Source organism: Podarcis vaucheri (genome assembly GCF_965113315.1).
Source record: "Podarcis vaucheri genome assembly, chromosome: 7".
NCBI lineage: Eukaryota > Metazoa > Chordata > Lepidosauria > Squamata > Lacertidae > Podarcis > Podarcis vaucheri.
In genome coordinates, this window is record NC_138765.1 from 12,382,112 (window position 1) to 12,407,237 (window position 25,126).

General features: G+C 40.3%; 1 protein-coding gene across 1 annotated transcript; it reads left to right on the forward strand.

Annotated features, from left to right (window-relative positions):
• Nucleotides 1–4,567: 4,567 nt before the first annotated feature.
• Nucleotides 4,568–24,921, forward strand: LOC309537640 (histone-lysine N-methyltransferase PRDM9-like; the record flags this gene model as incomplete). The annotated part of the gene is made up of 11 exons (XM_082232532.1): nucleotides 4,568–5,359; nucleotides 5,984–6,107; nucleotides 6,996–7,100; nucleotides 8,637–8,710; nucleotides 9,968–10,085; nucleotides 11,225–11,365; nucleotides 13,191–13,462; nucleotides 18,483–18,550; nucleotides 19,735–19,916; nucleotides 22,370–23,353; nucleotides 24,893–24,921. Exons 1-11 carry the CDS (start codon nucleotides 4,865–4,867, stop codon nucleotides 24,919–24,921), a joined length of 2,592 nt encoding a protein of 863 aa, XP_082088658.1. The 5' UTR covers nucleotides 4,568–4,864.
• Nucleotides 24,922–25,126: the final 205 nt, after the last annotated feature.

The following is a 25,126-nucleotide window of genomic DNA, read 5'->3' on the forward strand; positions in this document are numbered from 1 at the left end:
ATGGAAAAAGGAGCTAGCCAGATTTGTCTGGAATGGCAATAAGCTGAGAATCAAACACCAGGTATGAATGAATGAATGAATGAATGAATAATTTATTACGGTCATAGACCAGAAGAAAGGAAAAAAAAAAGAAAAAAAGCAGCAAATAATTTAGAAGGGAATGATGGTGTCAGTTAAAAGTTGTAAAATTATACATGAAAACAATGCACATATACACACACACCCACACACATATACATACTCGTATATGCACTACAGTATATGTATGGGCTTAAAAAGAAAAAGGGGGGGTTTATCCAGGGGTCATATCTTTTACTTCTTTTACAGCTAATGCCCTCCGCTTGATCGCGGCCGCAGAAAACTTGGCCACTTTCAATGTTACTTCTGGGTTTTTGTCTCCTAGTAGGATTTTCAGCCGCTGAGATTCAGATCAACCTGGAAATTTCTGAACGATAGGGGAGATAAACAGTAACCTGATATCCCCGTAAAGGTCGCAGTGTAACAGCACATGTGAGGCCGTTTCCACCTCCTTCAGACCACATGGGCAAACTCGTTCAGCATAGGGTGTGCCTTCGTATCTGCCCTTTAGTAAGGCAGATGGCAATACATCAAATCTAGTAAGGGTAAACGCCCGCCTATATTTTGCGATTTGTAGGTCCATCAAATATGGGGTTAGGTTAAACCCTTTTCCGTAATCTTGGATAGCTGGATATTTATCTATCTTGCTCACATGGTCCTGAAGCTCTACATCTCCTATTCGCTGGCTCACCATCATTTTAGCTTTTTCAAAGCCTGAGGCTATAAGTTCTTGTGAGGAAAGCCCCAGGCCCCTCAGTTTTTCATAAAGCGACAATCTCCATTTAGACTGGAACGGGTCTAGTAAAGTCAATGGAGCCACTCCCACTGGGAAAAATATGAGTTTTAGCCAGAAGTGAATCTTCAAGATCCATATCCTGGCATTAATAGGGAGTTGGCCAACCTCCAGCCTAACGACAGTGTTAGGGACACAGGTAGGTAACCCTAGTAGGGAACGATAAAATTTAGTTTGTACAAATTCCAGGGACTTGAGTTTTTGACAGTTAAATATCTGGGTGCCATAGGTCAATTGTGGAAGTATTTTTGCAACAAAGACCTGGGAGGCAGCAGGGACATATTGACCTCCTTTTCTGTAAAAGAATCTTATAATAGCTCTGGAGGATCTTTGCGCATTTACAATGGAATTCTTAATCTGGTGGCACCAAGATCCCTTCTCATCAAAAATTATTCCAAGATATCTAAAGGATGTTACTTGCTCAATAGGTTGGTTATTAATTTTCCATTTATGTCGGAGTTTTCTCTTGGAGAACACCATAATTTTTGATTTGGTGTAATTTATTATTAGGTGTTCAACTTCACAATACTCTGTAAGAGCTCGTAAAAGTTTTCTTAAACCCACACAAGAGAAGGAAATAAGTGCCGCATCATCCGCGTACAAAAGGACCGGGATTGGTGTATTATTTAGATTTGGGGAATGAATACTTGCTTCCTCCATCTTTCCGACTAAGGAGTTTATATAGAAGTTAAAAAGAATAGGGGCAAGAACACAGCCTTGCTTAACACCATGGGAGCTTTGGATTTCCTTTGATAAGTTCCCATAGCGGTCGCATCTAACACGGATCCGAGTATTTTCATGTAGTCTACGGATAAGAAGCAAAAGACGTCTATCGATGTTTGTGACATTTAGTTTTTCCCAGAGTCTGTGCCGGGGTATCGAGTCGAAGGCTGATTTGAAATCTATAAAGGCCACATAGAGAGAGCCTCCTTTCTTTGAGGTGTATTTCTCCACTAGATGTTGCAATACCAGTCCTTGGTCTAGAGTTGATCTATGTGCCCTGAAACCAGCCTGGGCTTCCTTTAAGATGTGCTCCTGTTCCAGCCAGTCCGCAAACTTTTCACGTAAGTGAGTTGCATAGAGTTTACTGATGATGCTTAAGAGGCTGATTGGTCTGTAATTGGCTGGATCAAGTTTACAGCCTTTCTTAAATATGGGAACGATGATTGCCAATCCCCAGTCCTCTGGTATTATTGCTGTTTGATCTATGCTGGTGAAAAGGGTGGCAAGGACTGGGGCCCACCAGTCAATATTGGCTTTGAGAAGTTCAGGAGAGATGTTATCTGCTCCCGGGGCTTTTCTGTATTTGAGTGCCTGAATAAGCCTCCTAATCTCCGCAACCGACACCGGAGGCCACTCATCACCTGCCGCACACTGTATTAGTGGCTGAAACACCAGGTATTAATAGATAAAAGAGAAAGAGGTGGATTTGGATTACCGGATTTAGAATTATACCATGCCGCAGCTGGCTAGTTTGGTTAAAGAAATGGATTACACTAAAAGATACAAATGTATTAGATCTTGAGGGGCACGACAACTGGTTTGGGTGGCATGCCTATCTGATATATGAAAAGGTGAAAGTACACAAAGTTTCTTGGGCCATGAAGTAAGAAGATCACTCTATAAAATGTGGAGTAAATACAGAGGAATTTTGGAACCCAATATATCTTTGTGGACGTCACCAGTAGAAGCGATAGCAATCAAAAGGAAAAACATGAAGGGAGACTAGCCCACTTAGAGGATGTTATTAGAACCAAACAAAGAAATGCCAATCCTAAAAAAAATGAGGATATTAAACATCACCTGTCTGGTTGGCTACAGTATTTCCAACTAAACCAAAAACTGAGCACAGATAAAAAGAGAAGGTCTTGCCAAATAAACTTCCGTGTTTGAAAAAGAGTTAATATACAACAAGGGAAAATATATATAAAGAATGTATGAACATCTTTTAGAGTGGGAAGTGAAAGAGGAGCAGGTTAAAACATCTGTGATAAAATGGGCGCAGGACTTTGGTAACAATATTAATATGGAACAGTGGGGAATGCTATGGCAGCAAGACATTAAATTTACCTCATGTTATAATTTGAGGGAAAATACCATGGAGATGCTTTATCGATGGCACCACACCCCGGCAAAACTCGCCAAAATGTATAAGGGAAGTTCACCAATATGTTGGCGTTGTAAAAAGGAAATAGGATCGTACTATTATATGTTGTGGACTTGTATGGTTATAAGCGAGTTTTGCAATAAAATATATGATGAATTTAAGAAATTATTTAAACTTATTTTTTTTAAAAAGACCAGAGATTTTCCTTCTAGGAATACTGCCAATAGAAATAAAGCAAAATACAAGACCACTGCTTATGTATTCAATTACAGCTGCAAGAATACTGATAGCCAGAAGTTGGAAATGTGAAACAACAACTACAATAATAGATTGGCAATCACTCATGCTAGAGTACTTTCAATTAGCAAAGCTGACCGGAAAAGTCAGAGGAGCCCCAAATAAAAAAAAATTCAGAGAATAGAGACTATTCAAAGAAGATATAAGATTATATTGTAATAATGATGTTATCCTAGCAGAACTGAATGATACTTGTATATAATAAACAAATGGAATAAATATACTAGATGAATATACATGACGTTGTAAAACAAACTGTGCGATAAAATTAAGACAATAGAAAAAGTACAACGAGAACGATTGGAAGTTTTTTTCAGAAGACTTTATTAGAAAAGACAGGATGTTATAACCAATATTCATTTATTATTGTTAGCTCTTTTTTGCTTTTTATTTTTATTTCCTTCATCTTTCTATTATACTTTTTGTTTAATTTTGATGTAACTATTTGTAATATATACGTAAGATATTTTAAATCAATAAAGACGAATTTTAAAAAAAGAGAGGAAAAAACAGCGGAAACGGCTCCAAAAGCTTAAAATCAATCACATCACTGAAGTCCTTTTTCCTGCCCACTTTCCCTCTTCCCCTCGTAGTCAGGGGAATATAGTATTCCTGTGGAACACCTTCCCATTAGATGTCAAAGAGATAAACAACCCTGGGACTTCCTGCAGACATCTGGAAAAAGAAGCCTTGTATGGGGAAGTTTTTAAATGTCTGATGTTTCTATGTGTTTTTATATTTTGTTCGAAGCTGCCCAAAGGAGCTGGGGCAACCCAGTCCGATGGATGGGGTTCAAGCCATTATTATTATTATTATTATTATTATTATTATTATTATTATTATTATTCCAGCTTTTCCTCAGTCCCAGATGTGTGGGGCGCTGCCTATGGTGGCTACTTAATGGCAAGGGGGAAAGGTACTTTGCACGTGCTCAGAGGCATGCCATCCTTTGTGACAAGTTCCCTTCAAACTCTGGTTTTCCTCCACCAGCTCTTTCTGAAGACCACCCTCCTCCTCCAGTACTACTGCGACTGGTATTCATTCCCCATGAAATCGTGGATTCCCTTCCTTGCAAGGAAACATTTTCCTCAGGATAGAAGATTCCCCGCTTTTCTACACTTGCCCCTCCCCCCACCCCCTCTTGCCTGAGGTAAAACAAAAAACCCACCACCAACGAACGCAGCACCCTGGCAGCAACCTGTAAAACGAGAGAGAGAAATTTCCCGCGCTGCCCGATGATTGGCTGCAGCTCACCAGCTCTTGTCGCTCATTGGCTCGCGCGATTTTTGGCGCCTTTTCCCTCTCGCTGAGGGAAGGAGGTGGCTCTGTGGGGCTGAGCGAAAAGCCTCGGCTGTGGCGGGGAGGATTTCAGAGAGGGGCGAAGTTTAAACAGCTCCCTCGCTGCGTGTAGAGCAGGGAAGCCCAAAGTCTAGGGCTGAACCCCCCCCCCCAAGATTAAAGGAGGAAATGCCCAGTTTGGGCTGAGGGAGGAAAGGGGAGAAAGAAAGTTGACTGGGATGGAAGGAGACTGAGGAGGGAGAGATGATTAAACTGGGCTGAAATTTGGGAACTGAGGGAGGGGGAGAGAAATGGCATCTGGAGCTGAGATGCCCACTGGGACAGAAGCCCAGGAAAGAGGGCAGAAAATGCCAGCTGGGGCAGGAGCCCAGGGAATGTGGGAAGAAATACCTCCTGGGACAGAAGCTCAGGGGTTGGGGCAAGAGATGCTCAGGGATGATGAATGCCAAGGGCAGGAGGGCAGAGGCGGTTCCAGCAGGGGAGAAGTGGGAGGGATGAGGAGAGAGGCATCTGACAAGAACGATACCCCAGGGAAGAGGGCAACTGAGGCTGATTGGCCTGTTCCCAGTGGGGGAGATCTCATGGAAAATGATCCCAGAGATCTGAGAGGAGAGCCCTTGGAGAAAGGAGCCACTGGGGCACCGCCTCCTTCTGATTCTCTTCTTACAAAAAGTGCTGAGGGGGGGAAGTCGGGGTCAGGTAGCCCCCAAAATAGTTGCTTAGACAGGGGTTCTACAGAGAGGGTCAAAAAGCCGAGCCATAAGAAAAGGGGGCAGAAGCCCAAGGTGAGGAATTTGGAGTAAGCAAATATCCCGTAAAGAGACCTTCCATCCTAAAATGTGGCAAGCTTCTGCAAGTTGAGACTTGCTGCTTTTAGCTTGGGGAAGTCACGCACAAATGTTTTAATTAAAGAAAAATAATGGGGAAATAATATATAATTTAAGAGGTCTAAATAATAAGATTTCACATGTAGCTCAGTTATTGCTGGAGAGGCCCATAAAGATGGGAACCTTGACAATCATGCTACAGTCACATGACACTTTATCTGTAGTTGCCAATGCCTGATAACATGCAGCAATCATTCAAAGTTGGCAAAGTAGTGTAGAATTTCCATGCAATTTGGAAACTTTGGGTGCAGACTGGACAGGAAAGCCATAGCTAAATTTTGTTTTAAATAGATCTGGTTCAGGGACATGGTAAAGTATGGCAGCTGCTCAGCTTGTACAACAACTGGACTTTCAAGAGCAGTCCGAGCAACTTAGCTTGTTGTTAGACCCATCAATTAATTGGTGTGCAAATTTAAAAGTGTGTAATTTCACTGATTGATTTCACTTTACTTGTAAAGTGCTTGTTTCTAAGTAAAACACATGATATTATGTGTCTGTACCCCCTTTCTTCCTGTGTACTAGGCTGAAGATACTTTTAAAGGGCTGGCCATCTACTTCCCTAAAGAGCAATGGGCTGAAATGGGAGAATGGGAAAAAATTCGTTATAAGAATATGAAAGAGAACTATGAGTTTATGACTCAATTAGGTGAGAGAAATTACTGAAAAGTAAGGAAGGAGTATAGATTATTTAGCTGAGTTGAAGAACAATGGAAGAATTGTTCACTCTTGCACCTTATTTTACCTTTATCAAATAGTAATATTCAAAGGGTTCATCTATGTGACATGTTAAAGTTAGCAAAGCATATATTTTAGTGTGTATTTAAAAGTATAACTGTCAGGCTTCCAAGGGCTCTCAATGATTACAGCCTGAAGCTCAGCTCAATTACACCATATATTAACTATGTTTGTAAAAAGGTTAAAATTTAGAACTCTGTAGGCAGAATTAGGACCAGTAGAGAAGGCAAAGAGAGATTAATGAAAGAAGTATGGAACTAGAAATAATGCTGAAATTGTACCTGGGAGGTCTGGATTCAAATTCTTTTCCAAGCATGACTTCACTTTATATGCTTGGTTAAGTTACTGGGTTGAATCAGTTAAGTTGCACATTGGCTGCAATCTAATCCACTTTCCTGGTTGTAGACCCCAATTGAAAGCAATAGGGCTTACTTTTGAGTTTCTTAGAATTGCTCTGTAAGATACCATTGAAACATTTGTCTCCTTTTCCCACACCTCTCCCATGTTGCGGACTGCAGAGGATAGATTGGTCTTTCACTGATACAGTACTTTTTTTCTTTTTAACAAAACCTTTTGGCTAGGTATACTATGTGGCAAGTGATCTGAAGCCTTTCACATTGGATACAGATTCTGGGGGGTGGGAAGGGCCTAGTTTTCCCATAGCACAATATTGATTATTTTGTCTTTTATTGGCATTTGACATCAGTTGAACAGAGACAAATTTCTGGAAGCATTCTTTCAATAAGATATTTGCAGACAACAACTTTTATAGTATCTTATACCTGATTATTTTTTTTAGGTCTTCCTACACCTAAACCAACATTTATGTATCATGCACGGCAACCTCCCAAAACTACAAATGAGTCCTCTGAGTCTGATGAGGAATGGACACCAAAATCTATAGGTAAATGATTACTATAGTCATTCCTGAATACATCCAGCCCTCCAGGCTTCTGTATACGGGCCATAGAACTCTTTGCAGGCCATACCCCTCACCAGCAGTAAAGTCTAAGAAAAATTCTGCTGGAACAGACCATCCTGTTTCCCACAGTGCCTAGCCAGATTCTTCTGGGAAGCCCATAAGCAGGGCATGAAGGCAATGCTCCCCCTTTCTGTTGTCCCTTCAATCAACTTAGCATATATCTGAACATGGGCATTCCATTTAGCCATCACAGCTAATTGAAAGATAAATGCTCTATGATTGACTGCATTTGTCTCTTTCTGGTGAATGACATATCTATTACTTTAGTTACATTAATTTTGTGAGATGCAGCTGATGAATGTAACAAAATGTAGTTTATGTGATGTGACCCAACTCATCTACATTGGTTCATTTTGCTCGTCACTACTAATAGCCCTTATGTCTCATACTTGATTTTCCTTTGCTCTACCTATATGAATATTCTGTTGCAATGATGGGGAATGAGTGGCCCTCCAGATATGACTCCTGTAATCCTTCACCATTAGCCATGCTGGCTGGGACTAATGGGAGATGGAGTTCAACAACAATTGGAGGGGCACTGGTTCCCCATCTCCGTTCTGTTGCTATACTGTGTACTCTGGTGCATAGATCAGGTTGCAATTTTGCTGTATTCTTTTTATTGAATATTAATCTTTTGCATTAGAATGGTTTTATATTCATTCTAAAGCTGAGCATCTAATGGTGTTTCATTAATTCAATACTGTATCAGCAATGAGGTTATTGTCATATTGTCCCTATATTCCCATTCATTCCATGTATATACAATCATATAAGGAAAGTCTGGAGCTCAGTGGTACAGCATGTGTTTTGCACAGAAAAACTCTCAGGTTTAGTCACTGGCATTTCCAGGTAGAGCTGGGAAAGACTTGTGTCAGGACCCCTGGAGGGCCACTGCTGGACCGTGTCAACAATACTGAGATGGATGGACCAATGGTCTGACTTAGTATATAGCAGTTTCCTATGTTCATTCCTTTTTCTTGGCAACACAATGTGTAATATCATGGGATACATTCCTGTGATGATGCATTCATAGTCATAATAAAAGTTAAGATGCAGAGAAAATATTCTAAACATCAATCAATCAATCAAGAGACATTTATTGAGGCATTATTGTTTTTATCATTCATGCTACCAAATGTCTTTCTACTGGTGAAACAGTGACTGGGGAAACCCAGCCAGATGGGCGGGGTATAAATAATATTTTTTTATTATTATAACAACACATTTTTGCAAATATACTCCTGGAAATTACCATGGAGAACTGGCTGGCAGGTACTGGAGAAATTTAGTGGATGGTTTGGAGCTATAGCTTTCTCCAAATGATTGACTGGTATAAATACCAAAGTTTGTGTATATATTGCACAATACACCCTTTATCCCCCCCCCCTCTCTCCTGGGTTTATATGTTCAGTGATAATATTTTAATTTCTAAAATATTAGTTTGCTTCTTATTTCCAGTAAAATCTTTTAGGACACCGTGTAACCTGAATAGCTGGAAAGAGGAAAAGAAAAAAAAGTACCCTCTTGATCAAGTAAGATAGTTTTGGATATTTCAAGTGATTTGCAATTTCTGTTTTTTTGTTTGTCTGATGATTCTAGCAAACATCGAATCAAAATAGTTTGGAGAAACATTTCATGTGTTTGCCCTGATATGGAAATAAAGATATTAATAAAAGCAGGGTTTTTTTATTTGAGTGGAAATTTATTGTTTACAATCATTAGCTTTTAGAGAAACAATTTGACGTTTGTAGTAAGTGATCATAACATTACACTTTCAAACAAAGGAAGAACCCAAACAAACAACTGAAACAAAGAAACAAACTCTGAAATCAACACAAACTCTGGAATCAAGTGTGTAGGAGACTGAGGATAAGCTACCCATCTGACAGGGTGACCTGTAGTTCACAAAACCCACACTATTTGCTGACACACTGAAAGACTGTGAAAAATATTTTCTTTCTTTTTTTAAGTATGTGGAAGCACTAATTGAGGGAAGGGGAACAGAACACAGCTGGACACTAGCTTGCACATTATCAGTGTATACAGCCAATATAGTTAGTAGCTGCTGCTTTAGATTAATGCTGCTTTAGATTAATTAACCCCCTACCGCCCACCTAGAATCCTGAAACGCCCACTAGTGGGCAGTAGGGAGCAGGTTGACAACCCTTCTCTAGGTGTTTTGAATTCTAGTCAGCCCCAGACAACACAACCTTTTCAACATGAGGACACTATGTAGCTATTTCATTGGGTTGAAAGTCAAATATATAATATGTTCATACATTTAAGTCATGATTGCTGCAACAATTCATTTTCTGTTCATGTTTGAAGGTCTTTCTGGGTGTTAGCAATAATAGTCACATCTTCAAAGTTATTTCCATGTACCATACTTTTGCTAAACATTGTACTCTATAGCCAAAGGAGAGATTCCTGAGAAAAATAAATAATTAAATATGGCTTGGGACTGTCTTGTAACTGAATATACTAACTGGTAATTTGTCTAAATGATAACTGCCATTGTGGAAATATTTAAGAAGATCTAAATTAATATGATCACTTTTAACACCCAGTAAATACACATGATTCACAAGCCCCCTCTTAATTCTTTATGAGTGTTATTTGAGATGATGATGATGATGATGATGATAATAATAATAATAATAATAATAATAATAATAATAATAATTTATTTGTACCCCGCCCATCTGGCTGGGTTTCCCCAGCCACTCTGGGCAGCTTCCACAAAGACCAAAATATGTTAAGATTTAATAGAAAACAACTTTTTGTTGCAGAATAAGCAAATAAACACTATGGGACTTACTTCCAAAGACCAAGAACATATAAAGAAAACTGACAAAAATACATGTGCAGATGTTCATACTACAGACATTGCAGCAGAATCAAAGACTGGTAAGTGCTTGGTAGAGAGCCATTTATTTATTTTCTTAATATTTTAAAATAATAATTACTCTGCCCACTGTGTTCTTTACAGCTTTTTGACATTTAATTGTAAAGGGCACTCTCCAAAACTGGAACTGGAAGTTTTTCTAATGATCTGATCTTATGATCTGTGTAAGACAAATTTTTTTGATGTAATTGTATGTAAGAGCAAAAACAATGTTGCATGTTGTTTTCAAGTCCAGTGCAGCAAAATGACAGAGAGCTTACACTGTGCAGCTGCTCAAGCAGTTCAAATCCACCTAGCCAATTACACTGTGAAAGACTTTACATGAGTCAAATATGGAAGGAGATGGGGCATGAAAGGGACAGGGTGTGTTAATAGTGATGTTTAAGTGTGAGCTTATCCATGTTAACAGGACCAGGCATTCCTGCAACCATGAAATATGAAAATTGACTCAGAATTAAATTTCTAACATTGATAAGCTGCACTTAAATGCAGACATGTCCATGTTAAAAGATATTCTTTGTGCTTAATGAAAGTTGGGGATTTTTTAGGTGGTTTTGTCTCATTCTGAAAAGGGCTATGGTTTAGTATGGTATTTCTAGGTCGGAGCAAGATTGGTTAATATTTTGCTGCCTGTGAGCCACATTGTCACATATCCAGGCTCTCAGCCAATCTAGGTAATTAAGCATCGCTAGTAAAGAGCATAACTAATTCTGTTTAGATGCCTAGTGAAACGTTTTGGAGCACAGCCAAGCAAAATCTTCAGGAGGAAATAGGGAACATTTTAATTCTCAGCACACTGTATCTGTCACTTCATGTCCAGTGTGGTATGTTCATCCTATGTTCTTTACCATCTGCTATTCTTATGTGACTTGTTAGAAATGCTGAAACTATAGAAGATTTTATTATAAGCAGACAATGCCATTTCAGAATAGAATATCCCACAGGGTTCTACACACATCTTGCAGAAACAAAAGTAGATATATTCAGGCATTCTGCTTATATGCAAATCCTACACATGAGCAAGGCAAGCAGGGACTAATGTGAACACCTAAACATACCTAATGTGATTCAAGTTCTTGTATTCCATGTACTTTTGCTTTCCATGAGTTTATGCGTTACAAAATTAGATTATATACTTCAGATATTGAGAAGAAAGCTTTGTCGGGGAAAGCAAAGAATAAGAAAAGAGATCAGGAGAAAGAAGTTAGTACATACAGTTTGCGGAAGAGGGAGAGAAAAACATATATGGAAATAAATGAGCCAAATGATGATGATTACTTGTGTAAGTTTATAATCAGCTTTTTCCATCTTCAATTCTTATGTTGCCTTGGAAAAATATTTATAAAACAGTGCTTTTAGATATTCTATTACATATTTTTCAGGTTCAGGTTTTTGTAAGAAAGTACATCAGACTTTCATATAAAAAGTTCCTGAGCTATAATCAGTATTCCCAATCGCATTTTAAAAAGAAAATAAATTTCCTATAAATTTGCCATGGGCCATTTATTCACAATAGACTCGCAATTTGATTATATTCACGGATGATGGGTGATGTACAGAAGGTCTGCAGTTACCCTAGCCCTTCTCTAAACTGGAGGTGGTCTTAATGTCAGAATCTGTACAAGTAATCTGTGGCAGTTGAACTGAACTAATGCTGTTCTTGATTTGTCAGAAACTGGCAGAATGTGATAAAGGGTTAAAGCCAATGCTAGGCTTACTCAGTTTAGACCCATTGTAATTAATTTAATATTTAATATTACTAAATTAGATCATTTGATTTGAAAATGACTTCTCTGAGTAAGAATTAACTGGACACAACACAGAGGTTTTTGAAAGGACTACATATGCTATAGAAGTGCCAACAACAAACACATATTTCATACTCATAGAGATGACAGTATCCAAAGACTATGTAGACCAATCCCATAGAATAAGAATAGACTGTCCATCTACCCATAACCACTCCTAGGGTGCAGCTGTCATCTGTGGACCACAGTGTGCCACTCAGAGTTAGCAGATACAGCCAGTAATAGCTTGAGGGAATTTGTGCAATTAAAGTATGGTTACACACTATAAGAAAAGGAAAATCAACCAACCAAATGTTAGCGGCTAAACTAGTTTAGGGGGGAAATCCTTCCTTCTTCAAAGAGAATCCAATGGGAAACACGTCAATACCACTTAATATTCTGATAGGGAATGCCAAGGTTGCATAGCAGGGGAAATAATCCTTCTTAACATTTATGGGCAATGACAAACATAAGAAATAATGAAACATTTCCCTGAATTCATCCAACTGTACCATGAAGCCTTGGAGCACCCTATGGTGCTAGAACTATTGTTAAATGGAACTATCAGGGTTTGTAAAACTATCCTACACACCATCACCCCTCCCCTACTTTCCCCATCTTTTCTTCCCAACCTCATACTGTTTGCAACACTAACGTCTCACAACAAATGAAACTGATCTGTAGAAAACACAACTTGAAAAAAGAGACAATGCACATATTTTTGTATACTGATAAATATTTAATAAATATTATTTTAAAACAACAACTATCAGGCTGACTATGCCTAGAACCAGACAGGATTCTGTCTGCTGCAATTAGATTATCTGCTGAATATATATGCTATGTCTAAGGTGGGGCTTAGCAGGCTCATGGAAAAATGTATTCAGTCCTTGGGGAAGTTTCTTGGAACAACTTCCATTTCTTGCTGAGAACCTGTGTTCTTTTTGTTTGTGACTTTGGCCTGTGACTGGACTTTGCTTCTCTTATTGACCACCCCCTCAATGTGACCTTAGGTTGTGAACCCAACCTTGCTCTCTGGACTGCCCCATAAGTAGACTCCCACCCCTGGCATCCTTATCCCCTGAAGCAGTACAGTAGCCCTGTCCATATCACCATTCCCCAAGACCAGAGCTTCAGTTGGAGAGCCGACCACAAAATTCATTGTAATAATTATTGCACATTGACACAAATCCCCCACGTTTTACAACTTTAAATATTTATATAGATTGCCAATCATAACTGTAGCTATTTGAAAAAACTCATTGATGGAAAAAACGTCCTGCAGCATCATGTCTCACTTATCTTTCTTTCCCTTCCTAGTTTGTGAATACTGCCTGCTATTCTTTATTGATGAATGTTCAGTTCATGGTTCTCCAGTTTTCATCAAGGATACAGCAGTAGAAATAGGACTGGAAGAGAGGGCCACCCTCACTTTACCTCCAGGTTTGAGAATTGGCCCATCAGGTATCCCCAAAGCTGGCTTTGGAGTCTGGAATGAAGGAGAAATTCTGCCTCCAGGAATTCATTTTGGGCCCTATGAAGGGAAAATCACAGAGGAAGAAGAAGCAGCCAACAGTGGTTATTCTTGGCTGGTATGATTTACTCACAGCACTTTTATTTTAAAAAAATTCCATGTAGAGTACCACCTTGCTGAATGAACAAACCCCACCCTCCAGGCAGAGTCAAATGACTTTGTTCAGTGCTCCTTCCCTTTACAATGTCAAGCTTGTGAGTACAGGAAGTAGAACCTTCTTCCTGATGGAGCCAAAGTGTTGGAACTCCCTCCTTAGAGAAGTCTTGTTCCTTCATCCTTTTAAGTTTTATGAAAGTGGTCAAGAAAGTTTCTGCCTTTTCTGTTTAATAATCCTCTGTTTTTAAGTATGATTTGATGGAATATCAATTATGAATAAACTTCCTTGAATGTTGTAGAAGTGGGCTAAAAATTGTATGTTAAAATGCATTTAATGAAAGAAAATTTGAAACAATAACTCAGAATGGTGAACTTTTTCATTTTAGTGTATCAGAACTCAAATGTTAATGAATACAAGCAATCCTATTGCTGTCTGTCACCACCCAATGTTGAAACACAATTTGAATTGCAGCAAGATCATAGATGGTTCAATGCAGAATTGTCAGGGCCTTGCAGGACGTAGACAAATGTGCACTGGGGTAGCGGGGCTGGACTCGGGAGAGGGGATCTGTTGTGGCAACCTGTACCAGCCAGGGGGCAAGAGTCAGACAGGGGAAGCTTCAGAGCTGGAGGTTGGAGCACAGGATGTGTTGGAGGCAGAGGGGAAAGAGGCAGGTCAGGCAAGGGAAGAGTTGGGTTCTTCCCCATACTCTCCTGCACCACTGTCTCCTAAAACCAGGAGGGGATTGAAGAAGGAAGAACAGAGACAGCTTCCATGCAGGTGTAGCCACTGTGAGAGCCAGTGTGGTGTAGTGGTTAAGAGCGGTAGTCTCGTAATCTGGGGAACCGGGTTCGCGTCTCCGCTCCTCCACATGCAGCTGCTGGGTGACCTTGGGCCAGTCACACTTCTCTGAAGTCTCTCAGCCCCACTCACCTCACAGAGTGTTTGTTGTGGGGGAGGAAGGGAAAGGAGAATGTTAGCCGCTTTGAGACTCCTGAAGGGGAGTGAAAGGCGGGATATCAAATCCAAACTCTTCTTCTTCTTCTTCTTCTGTGGCCCATCAATGAGAGGTACATAAACGAGTGGAGGGGGTGGCTCCCCTTGTTGCTGCAACTGCTCCACAGAGCACAGGGCAGAATTAGGCAGTGTGGTTATTTGGAGCTATAGAACTACTTTCTAGATGAAGGCAAGTCCCTTCGACTCTATTCTGCCCCTGCCCTGTTCTGCCCCCTTGCTGCACCAAAAACGGCATGTGTATGCTGCTGCATGCAACTTGAATGTGCACAAGTGGGCAGTTGCTTGTACTGTAAGTGTTTGCTTGAGACAATAATGAATTAACTATCTGCTGTGTGCATCCTGGGGAGTATCTTTAACAAAAATGATTATAACTTTAAAAGCAGAAAGTACCCATCTTGACTATGGAGTCTAGCCAGATAACAGACACGCGCAGATAATATACCTATGCAATGGTGAGACATATACCTTAAGCAAAAAAGCCAGGGAAGTTCTTGAAATGTATTTCTCACCCAAACCAATATTTTATTGCTTCTGCTTATTTGTTTATTCAAAGTGAATTTTCTTATTAAAATAAAAAGTACCGTATAGTTCACCACTTAGACTATTCTAAATAATTTAAACACAAAGTTTTAAAACTCCAGGAAAACTCCTTGAAAGAAAATGATGAGAATCCAGAAAACAAGCCTGCCAGGAAACAGAGCTACAGAATAGGTGGGGAGGGTGGCTTCATAATTAGGCAAAAGGTGAAAAGGGTTCTTAGTAGTTGCAATATGTGGGAAGAGGAAGATGCAGGATATTACCATGGAGGGGGTCTTTGTGCCTGTTGGGGTTGCACAAAAGAAGGGGAAGACATGGAGGTGAAGGTGAAAACGGGTGCAAAGCAGGGCTGCAGAAACGAGAGTTGTGCTTTCGAACATAGTTTAATGGACTTCAATGTCTGTACACTAATGCGCAAAGCATGGGAAATAAACAAGATGAGCTTGAGCTCTTAGTACAGCAAACTAAATATGACATAATAGGCATCACTGAAACCTGGTGGGATAAGTCCCACGATTGGAATGTAATAATGGGGGTATACAATCTATTTCAGAGAAACAGACCAGACAAGAAAGGAGGAGGAGTAGCGTTATATGTCAAGGATGTGTATACCTGTGAAGAGATCCAAGATCTAGATCCTCAAAGCCAAAGTGAGAGCATTTGGGTCAAAATTAAGGGAGAGAAGAATAACAGAGACCTCATTGTGGGAGTTTACTATAGATCCCCAAGCCAAACAGAGGACATAGATGATGCCTTCCTGGAACAGATGGCCAAGCATGCAAAAGGAAGGGAGATAGTAGTAATGGGGGACTTCAATTACCCGGATATTTGTTGGACGTCAAACTCAGCCAAGAGCATAAGGTCAAACAGATTCCTCACTGGCCTTGCAGACAACTTCATTGTCCAGAAAGTGGGAGAAGCAACAAGAGGAACAGCCATTTTAGATCTGGTCCTAACCAATGTTGATGACCTGGTTAGTGGGGTAGAAGTGGAAGGATCATTAGGCGCGAGTGATCATGCTCTTCTGAAGTTTACTATACAGCGGAAAGGAGCAGCCAAGCATACTAGGACTCAATTTCTTGACTTTAAGAAAGCCGACTTCATAAAACTTAGGGAAGTGCTGGGTGAGATCCCATGGACAACAATACTAAAAGGAAAGGAAGTTCATGATGGCTGGGAGTTTGTTAAGAGGGAGATAGTAAAAGCACAACGTCAGGCAATACCAATGAGACGGAAACATGGAAGGTGCCTAAAGAAGCCAGGGTGGCTATCTAAAGAACTTTTAACTGATTTAAGATTAAAAAAGGATGTGTACAAAAAATGGAAAAGGTGGGAAACCACCAAAGAGGAATTCAAACAAATAGCCAGCACGTGTAGACACAAAGTCAGAAAAGCTAAAGCACAGAATGAACTCAGGCTTGCTAGAGAGGTTAAAAGCAACAAAAAAGGCTTTTATGGGTATGTTCGTAGCAAAAGGAAGAACAAAGAAACAGTGGGGTCACTCAGAGGAGAAGATGGTGAAATGCAAACAGGGGACACAGAAAGGGCTGAACTCCTCAATGCCTTCTTTGCCTCAGTCTTCTCCGATAAATAAAACAATGCCCGACCTGAAGAATTTGGAGCAAATGATTCAGCAAAGGAAACACAGCCCAGAATAACTAAGGAGATAGTACAAGAATATTTGGCTAGTTTAGATGTATTCAAGTCTCCAGGGCCAGATGAACTGCATCCAAGAGTATTAAAAGAACTGGCAGATGTGATCTCAGAACCACTGGCAGTCATCTTTGAGAATTCCAGGAGAACAGGCGAAGTCCCGGCAGACTGGAGGAGGGCAAATGTTGTCCCTATTTTCAAAAAGGGGAAAAGAGAGGACCCAAATAATTACCGCCCAGTCAGTCTGACATCAATACCAGGGAAGATTCTGGAGCAGATCATTAAGCAAACAGTCTGTGAGCACCTAGAAAGGAATACTGTGATCACCAATAGTCAGCATGGATTTCTGAAAAATAAGTCATGTCAGACTAACCTGATCTCGTTTTTTGACAGAATTACAAGCCTGGTAGATGAAGGGAACGCAGTGGATGTAGCCTACCTTGATTTCAGCAAGGCATCTGACAAGGTGCCCCATGATATTCTTGTAAAGAAGCTGGTAAAATGCAGTCTTGACTATGCTACCACTCAGTGGATTTGTAACTGGCTGACTGACCGAACCCAAAGGGTGCTCATCAATGGTTCCTCTTCATCCTGGAGAAGAGTGACTAGTGGGGTGCCACAGGGTTCTGTCTTGGGCCCGGTCTTATTCAACATCTTTATCAACGACTTGGATGATGGACTCAAGGGCATCCTGATCAAATTTGCAGATGACACCAAACTGGGAGGGGTGGCTAACACCCCAGAGGACAGGATCACACTTCAAAACGACCTTGACAGATTAGAGAACTGGGCCAAAACAAACAAGATGAATTTTAACAGGGAGAAATGTAAAGTATTGCACTTGGGCAAAAAAAATGAGAGGCACAAATACAAGATGGGTGACACCTGGCTTGAGAGCAGTACATGTGAAAAGGATCTAGGAGTCTTGGTTGACCACAAACTTGACATGAGCCAACAGTGTGACGCGGCAGCTAAAAAAGCCAATGCAATTCTGGGCTGCATCAATAGGAGTATAGCATCTAGATCAAGGGAAGTAATAGTGCCACTGTATTCTGCTCTGGTCAGACCACACCTGGAGTACTGTGTCCAGTTCTGGGCACCACAATTCAAGAAGGACATTGACAAACTGGAACGTGTCCAGAGGAGGGCAACCAAAATGGTCAAAGGCCTGGAAACGATGCCTTATGAGGAACGGCTAAGGGAGCTGGGCATGTTTAGCCTGGAGAAGAGGAGGTTAAGGGGTGATATGATAGCCATGTACAAATATATAAAAGGATGTCACATAGAGGAGGGAGAAAGGTTGTTTTCTGCTGCTCCGGAGAAGTGGACACGGAGCAATGGATCCAAACTACAAGAAAGAAGATTCCACCTAAACATTAGGAAGAACTTCCTGACAGTAAGAGCCGTTCGACAGTGGAATTTGCTGCCAAGGAGTGTGGTGGAGTCTCCTACTTTGGAGGTCTTTAAGCAGAGGCTTGACAACCATATGTCAGGAGTGCTCTGATGGTGTTTCCTGCTTGGCAGGGGGTTGGACTCGATGGCCCTTGTGGTCTCTTCCAACTCTATGATTCTGTGATTCTGTGAACATAGGGTTGAGAGGGTGAAAAGGGTTCTTAGTAGTTGCATTCAGTGGGAAGGGGAAACTCTAAGGGGGTTAATAGGGGGAAAGGGCTGATGACCAAAGCAAGCAGGGGAGCAGAGCCCCTTAACATCCTACATATTGTTGTAGTGTTACCATATTGATGTGTGTGTTTCGTGTCTATTTTAATTACAGATTACTAGAGGGCAAAACTGCTATGTTTACATTGATGGAAAGGATGAAACTAATTCCAACTGGATGAGGTAAACATCCTTGATCAAACTAAATGAAGAGAGACTTTTAAAACAAGGGTCTTCATACACCTGGAAAGGCCAATAGAACAGAATAACTTAAATGTCATTCTGGGTGCCTACAGGTTACCCATCCGTACTCTTAATACAGTGGTACCTCGGGTTACATACGCTTCAGGTTACAGACTCCGCTAACCCAGAAATAGTGCCTCGGGTTAAGAATTTTGCTTCAGGATGAGAACACAAATTGGGCAGCGGCAGCGCTGCAGGACCCATTAGTTAAAGTGGTGCTTCAGGTTAAGAACAGTTTCAGGTTAAGAACAGACCTCCAGAACGAATTAAGTACGTAACCAGAGGTACCACTGTATCTTTTAACTGTTGGGAGTAAAGCACAACATTTGCAATAACCTGCTTGAACTGTGGTGAGGAATAGACAGAAATGCAACCTGTTCTTCCTTCTTCACTGATTCCTTCTCTTTTAGTAAATGCTTGTCAGTAAAGTAGATCACTTCCTTTCAGGCCTTAATTCTTTTCTGCTTCTCCAAGTAGTCAGTATGAGTTAGCTTGTGCTAGTGGCTGCATCTTGGCTACATGTAAAATCTATACATAGAATGGTTCCTCCTCCAAGACTAATAAATGTTAAGTTTTCTTTATCCTTTCAACAGCAGTCTTACCAGGGTATTTTTTCTGCATACTGCTTTGCAAATTGTGCACTATTTACCAAAGTTCAGTAGTGCCAGTACTAGAGAGAGAAGTGGCACCTTTCAAAGGTAAAAAGAATATCTTGGTTTGGAAAGAGAGTGGTGGGCCACTAAACTGCTTAGTAGGATCAGTCAAAGCTATGGGTTCATCATTCCTAGTAGAGCAAATGCCTGGTAGTCTGCATAAGTCTTGCTTCTGAAATGAATGGGAGGAGCAACCCAGACAAATATATTCTTCTACCACCGTAAAAAAAAGAAAGTGAAGTTACCACAGGTAAGAAGACCAAAGTTTATTTTACAAAATTTTGTTGTGTGTTGTAACCTCCAGTGTATAATATGCCCAGTGTTCAACAAATTTAAAATATTTCAGCTGTACATTTCATTACCTGAATAATAGAAGAAAGTAATGCAATTGTTATGCTTCATAGTACTTCTCTAATTTCCAGCTTCCCTGACTGAGTACTTTTAGTTACCCTCTTAACAATGAACTTTCAGATATGTTAACTGTGCCCGGAATGAGGAAGAGCAAAATCTTGTTGCCTTCCAGTATCATGGGAAAATCTACTACAGAGCATGTAAAATAATCCTTATTCATTCTGAGCTTCTGGTTTGGTATGGAGAAGAATATGGAAAGGAGCTTGGCATCAAGTGGGGCTCTAGATGGAAATCAAGAAAAGGTATAATAATCATGCATTGTTTTAAATCTTCCCTAACACTGAAATCTGTTATTGCTTCTTTTGTTTGTCTTAGGCAGCATTCTCCTAGATACATCTAATATATCTTCATATTTCTATGCGTTATATACAGTAAATCTAAAGGACTAGTTCATAGAACCATAGAATTGTAGAGCTAGAAGGGTGGTTGAGGTAAGAGAAATGTAGGACAGCTGGGGGAAAGCTTTTATGTTGCAGAGAAATGCACAAGGATTAGGATCAATTTTGCATAGTGAATATGTGGGCTGAAAAGACTGGTGCTGCGTTTTTGACATAGTGGTAGTGCTTGTATGACTTTTGAACATGACTCCAGTTCTTAAGTCTTCTCATATGTAGAGCATGGGAGTGGTGCCAGCCTTGAGCAGGCTGGCACAAGTCATATTGCTGCCTGCTGCAGGAAAGTGAAGTAACAACACACCTTCCAGTAATATGAGACATAGTCCACCAGGATATTATTCTGTGCCTGTCTCTTTGAAAGGAATGGAGGCGTCATACAAATATTACTATACCTCTCCTACTTATTTCAGTGGGAACTTGTGCAGTACAACATCCCCGTGGATTGTCCCACATTTGTTAAATATGGCTTTCCCCCTCAGTCAAAATCCATCAGCTGGGAGGTTGTCACACCTTGGCTCATGGTATACCCCCTCACATAGCATGCCAATATATTGTTGAACATCACCCCACTCTCTGAGCGGTGTGAAATTCCAGAGATTCTAGGAATGAGGGACATCAGAGTCTGTGGTGTCTTTAAGATTTATTTATTTATTTATACAAATATACAACCTGAGCCTGTGATGGAGGGACTCACAGAATCAACACCCCAAAATATATTGCTTCTTCCATAGTCACAGCCTTTGATTCGAATAGAAATCAAGTATGTTTCTCACTTTCTGGCTTCTGCTTTGCTTCTAACCCAGGTGCCACACACAACTGGCTATTGTCCTTCTAACTACCAGTCAGGTGAGAGGGGGCACCCATTTGTCCTCTGGCACAGAACAACTTGCTTTGTTATACTATTGACCATACTTAGGGCCATTAACTTGCCAAGGAATTTGCCTGGCTAGTTAAACAATGGAATTAGAAGAGACTCCAGCATCATACAGGCTGACACACACACACCCCGCCAAGGTCACAACAATACTACAGCTGTTGTAATATTAGGAAGAATTTCATCATATACAGTAGTTGTCTCTTGTGCAAATATCTAATTTCCTCTGTATGCAGGTGTTATCTTAAAAAATAAGAAATGCATTTGGCATAGAAGAAATTCTCTCTCAGAACTATTTTAATATAGTTAAAGCACCAAAATTTAGACTTTATTTGCATTCAATAGTATTGCAGTATTTTAACACACCTCCAGATTTTGGGTCATTCCACGCCAAATTACCTGGTGCCATGTGCTTTCATGACTCAGATTTTCTTCAATTTTTTAAATGTGTAGATACTTATGAGATAACCAAATTAATTTTTAATGATTTTTTGCTCCAAAATTGGGAGCAGGAGAATTTTTTGAAAATTTCGTTTTTCGCACAATTTAGGCTTATGCAATTTCTGCGTCAGTTTAGAAAAACCCCTCAAATTAATTTTTAAAGATTTTTTTTCATCCAAAATTGTGCACAGGAGAATTTTTTGAAAATTTCAATTTCTGCGCGATTTAGGCTAATGCAATTTCTGCATCAGTTTAGAAAAAAACTACTGTTTGTTTTTGTTTTTTCAACCAGTTGGGCTTATTTTGGTATCAAAACAAAGCTAAATGTGGTCTCTTTCGAAATAAGGTATAAAAATGGTATGAAGAAAAGGGTCACTGACTATTCAAAGTGAATTTTTGTCATTTTATTCCTGGTAGGTTCGATAAGCCATAGTGCGCAAACCACAACTAACACGTGTATCATCCTTTTGTTGTAGAATGGGGTAACTATGTACTTGTTATGTTTTAAAAATAAGGAGGGTGTTTTTTGTGGTTATAAAAAAATATTACTTTTTTGGACAGGTTTAAGGTTTCTTTGAGCCTGAAATAACTCACACATTTGTGAGAATAGTTAAAATTAAGTTTAATTTATTATTTAATAAAAACAAAATATATCTTAGAGCCCTTGTTCATTTTATTGTGTAAAACACTTCTGCAATGACATGGTCAAAGCTATTTTGTTTCCCATACATGTAATATAGTCAATGATGCTGTTTTGACCACTGTATGCAATATGACCTTTCTGAATGCTGTGGCCAGTCTTGGTCTTCTTACTGCTGCTTGCTCCTTCAGGACAACCCTCTGTTTTGGCATGTGTCTTTTTCCTTGGCTCTCAGTGAGCTTGTTGGGTCCTGTAGTTTCCTAAATAATGTAGTCCCATATGCCCATTTGTCATGCATGGTTGAAAATAGCTACTAAAACTCAAATCTTGTTTGTTCTCAAATAGTACACAGGCAGAATTCACGTTTGATACAGGAGCGAGGTATCACCTGTCATCAGTGTCCCTGCTGCAAATTGGCTTTCACTTTCAAAGATTACCTTCACAGACATATGAAATGGAGGCATTCAGGATATGGAATACAGCCTGAAGTACCTGAAAATGTCCTAGCAGAGAAATCTCTATTCAAAATCACAAATAGTGCTTCAAACAGAACTATGCTTCAGCACCTAGTGCCAAGTTGTGTTTACAAAGACAAAGATGAGGAGACACTGTTTTTAAAAGATATAAACAAAGAGACACAGAGTAGAACTCAGGTTTCTAGATGCAATGAAAGTGGGACAACTTTAAAGCAGCTGTCACACCCAGCCCAACAATTATGTATAGGAGAGAGACCATGTTCATTTAGAAAGTGTGGGAGAAGTTTCAGCTACTCATCAGTGCTAGTCACTCCCATGCAAACACACACAAGAGAGAAGCCATATTCATGTAGGGAGTGTGGGAAAAGCTTTAGCCAGTCAGGCGTCCTGACCAGGCACAAGCGAATGCACACAGGAGAGAAGCCATATTCATGTGGAGAGTGTGGGAAAAGCTTCAGCCAGTCAGGAGACCTGGCCATCCACAAGCGAACGCACATAGGAGAGAAGCCATATTCATGTGGAGAGTGTGGGAAAAGCTTCAGCCGGTCAGGACACCTGGCCAGACATAAGCGAACGCACACAGGAGAGAAGCCATATTCATGTGGAGAGTGTGGGAAAAGCTTCAGCTGGTCAGGAGACCTGGCTGTCCACAAGCGAATGCACACAGGAGAGAAGCCATATTCATGTGGAGAGTGTGGGAAAAGCTTTAGCCAGTCAGGACACCTGGCCAGGCACAAGCGAATGCACACAGGAGAGAAGCCATATTCATGTGAAGAATGTGGGGAAAGCTTCAGCCAGTCAGGAGACCTGGCCAGGCACAAGCGAATGCACACAGGAGAGAAGCCATATTCATGTAGGGAGTGTGGGAAAAGCTTCAGCTGGTCAGGAGACCTGGCTGTCCACAAGCGAATGCACACAGGAGAGAAGCCATATTCATGTGGAGAGTGTGGGAAAAGCTTCAGCTGTTCTGGAAACCTGGCTGTCCACACGCGAACGCACACAGGAGAGAAGCCATATTCATGTGAAGAATGTGGGGAAAGCTTCAGCCAGTCAGGAAACCTGGCCAGACACAAGCGAACGCACACAGGAGAGAAGCCATATTCATGTGGAGAGTGTGGGAAAAGCTTCAGCCAATCAGGAGACCTGGCCAAGCACAAGCGAATGCACACAGGAGAGAAGCTACCTTAATGTAACATAGTGGATAGAGCTACCAGTTCCAGTACAGAGTATGGTGCTGTATTTTGAATGTTTTTAGTCATAAAGTAAGCAACTCTGCATTTCTGCTCATCGAGCAGTTTTGGTGCATTTCCCCATCTGCTGTAATAAGCAGGGCTCTAATCATTTGCTGTCTACTCTGTAGGAAACTTCATCAAGTGACTTTTTCTAAAGCCAGCACCACTGCTCATACCACCTCATTGTTTTAGAGCTCTTAAAGACACAATTTTGGGTATATGACCCTAGAAGTGAGTTTTTGTGTGGCAAACCCTAGAAGTTTATTTGGTGAACTTTTTTTCACCCTTATGCTTTTTAATGCTCCACAATCTGATTAAAAATGAAAGAAGTGCCTATGTTTTAAATGTTGAAGTTTTTTAATAAGCATTTCTTCTTGAGGGCCAATATGAAAAAGCATAGGGTGCTATACTACTTGTGGAGTTACTTGATGTAATTTATAAAGCTACATTTATATTATCTCCTGCTAGCATCTTTTTATGTTTTGCTGAAACTGTTTTCTGATGCTATACCTGATGAATCTTCACTATCCTCCTTAAATATTATTTCCAAAATGAGCCAATGTTACAATGAGGTTCAGGAGCTCTGATTTGAAGAAAAAGATTCAACCCTGACTACTAGACTCTGCCACATTTCCATCTAACAATGAAATCCCAAGATTCCATAATTCAGTTGAACAGTGCTTGCAGCTCTTGGGCTTTATTTCAATGGTCAATCATATTCTGCCCATATTATCTTAATAAATGGCTTCTTCAAAAGTGACTGCTGTTACTGTCATAAATTAAGAGATAGTTTTCAATGTAACTGTCATATACTTTTTACATTAATCTGAAACTCTGGTCCAAATAACATACTGTATGTAAACACATATTATGAAATGTGATGCCTGCTTCTTCTAGCCAAAGTAGTTTTGTGAGGGAAACAGTCAGAAATGGAAGCAGGAGGGGAGTAATATGCTTAATTCTTTATTTAGCTTTTCTTTTCTTCCACAGCTTTCCCTCAAGTCACTCTCCTCCAGGGGTGCCTGTTAAACTTGCAAAATACATTATTTGGAACCTTGCAAGGAGAAACGTAGCTTCAGGAGGAGTTAATTGGGAAATGCCATGCACATGTCTGTGCACAAGGATGAAATGCCTTCCTCTCCCCCCCTCCCCCATTTCAGATTTCAACCACCAAGGCTTCTTTGCCTAAAATAAACAACCACGTGGATTTGTATTAAAATGCTTTTGCATGCCACGTATGCGTTAGCCTTGCAACTTCTCAAAACTCTTGTATTTGCCAAATAATATAGTTCCACCTGCAGACAAAAGTAGAGCAAAGTACCAGGACTGAATCCTACTTGTCACAGGATAGCTGTGAATAGGATATCCTGTTGTGTTTTTGTTGTTGTTGTTGT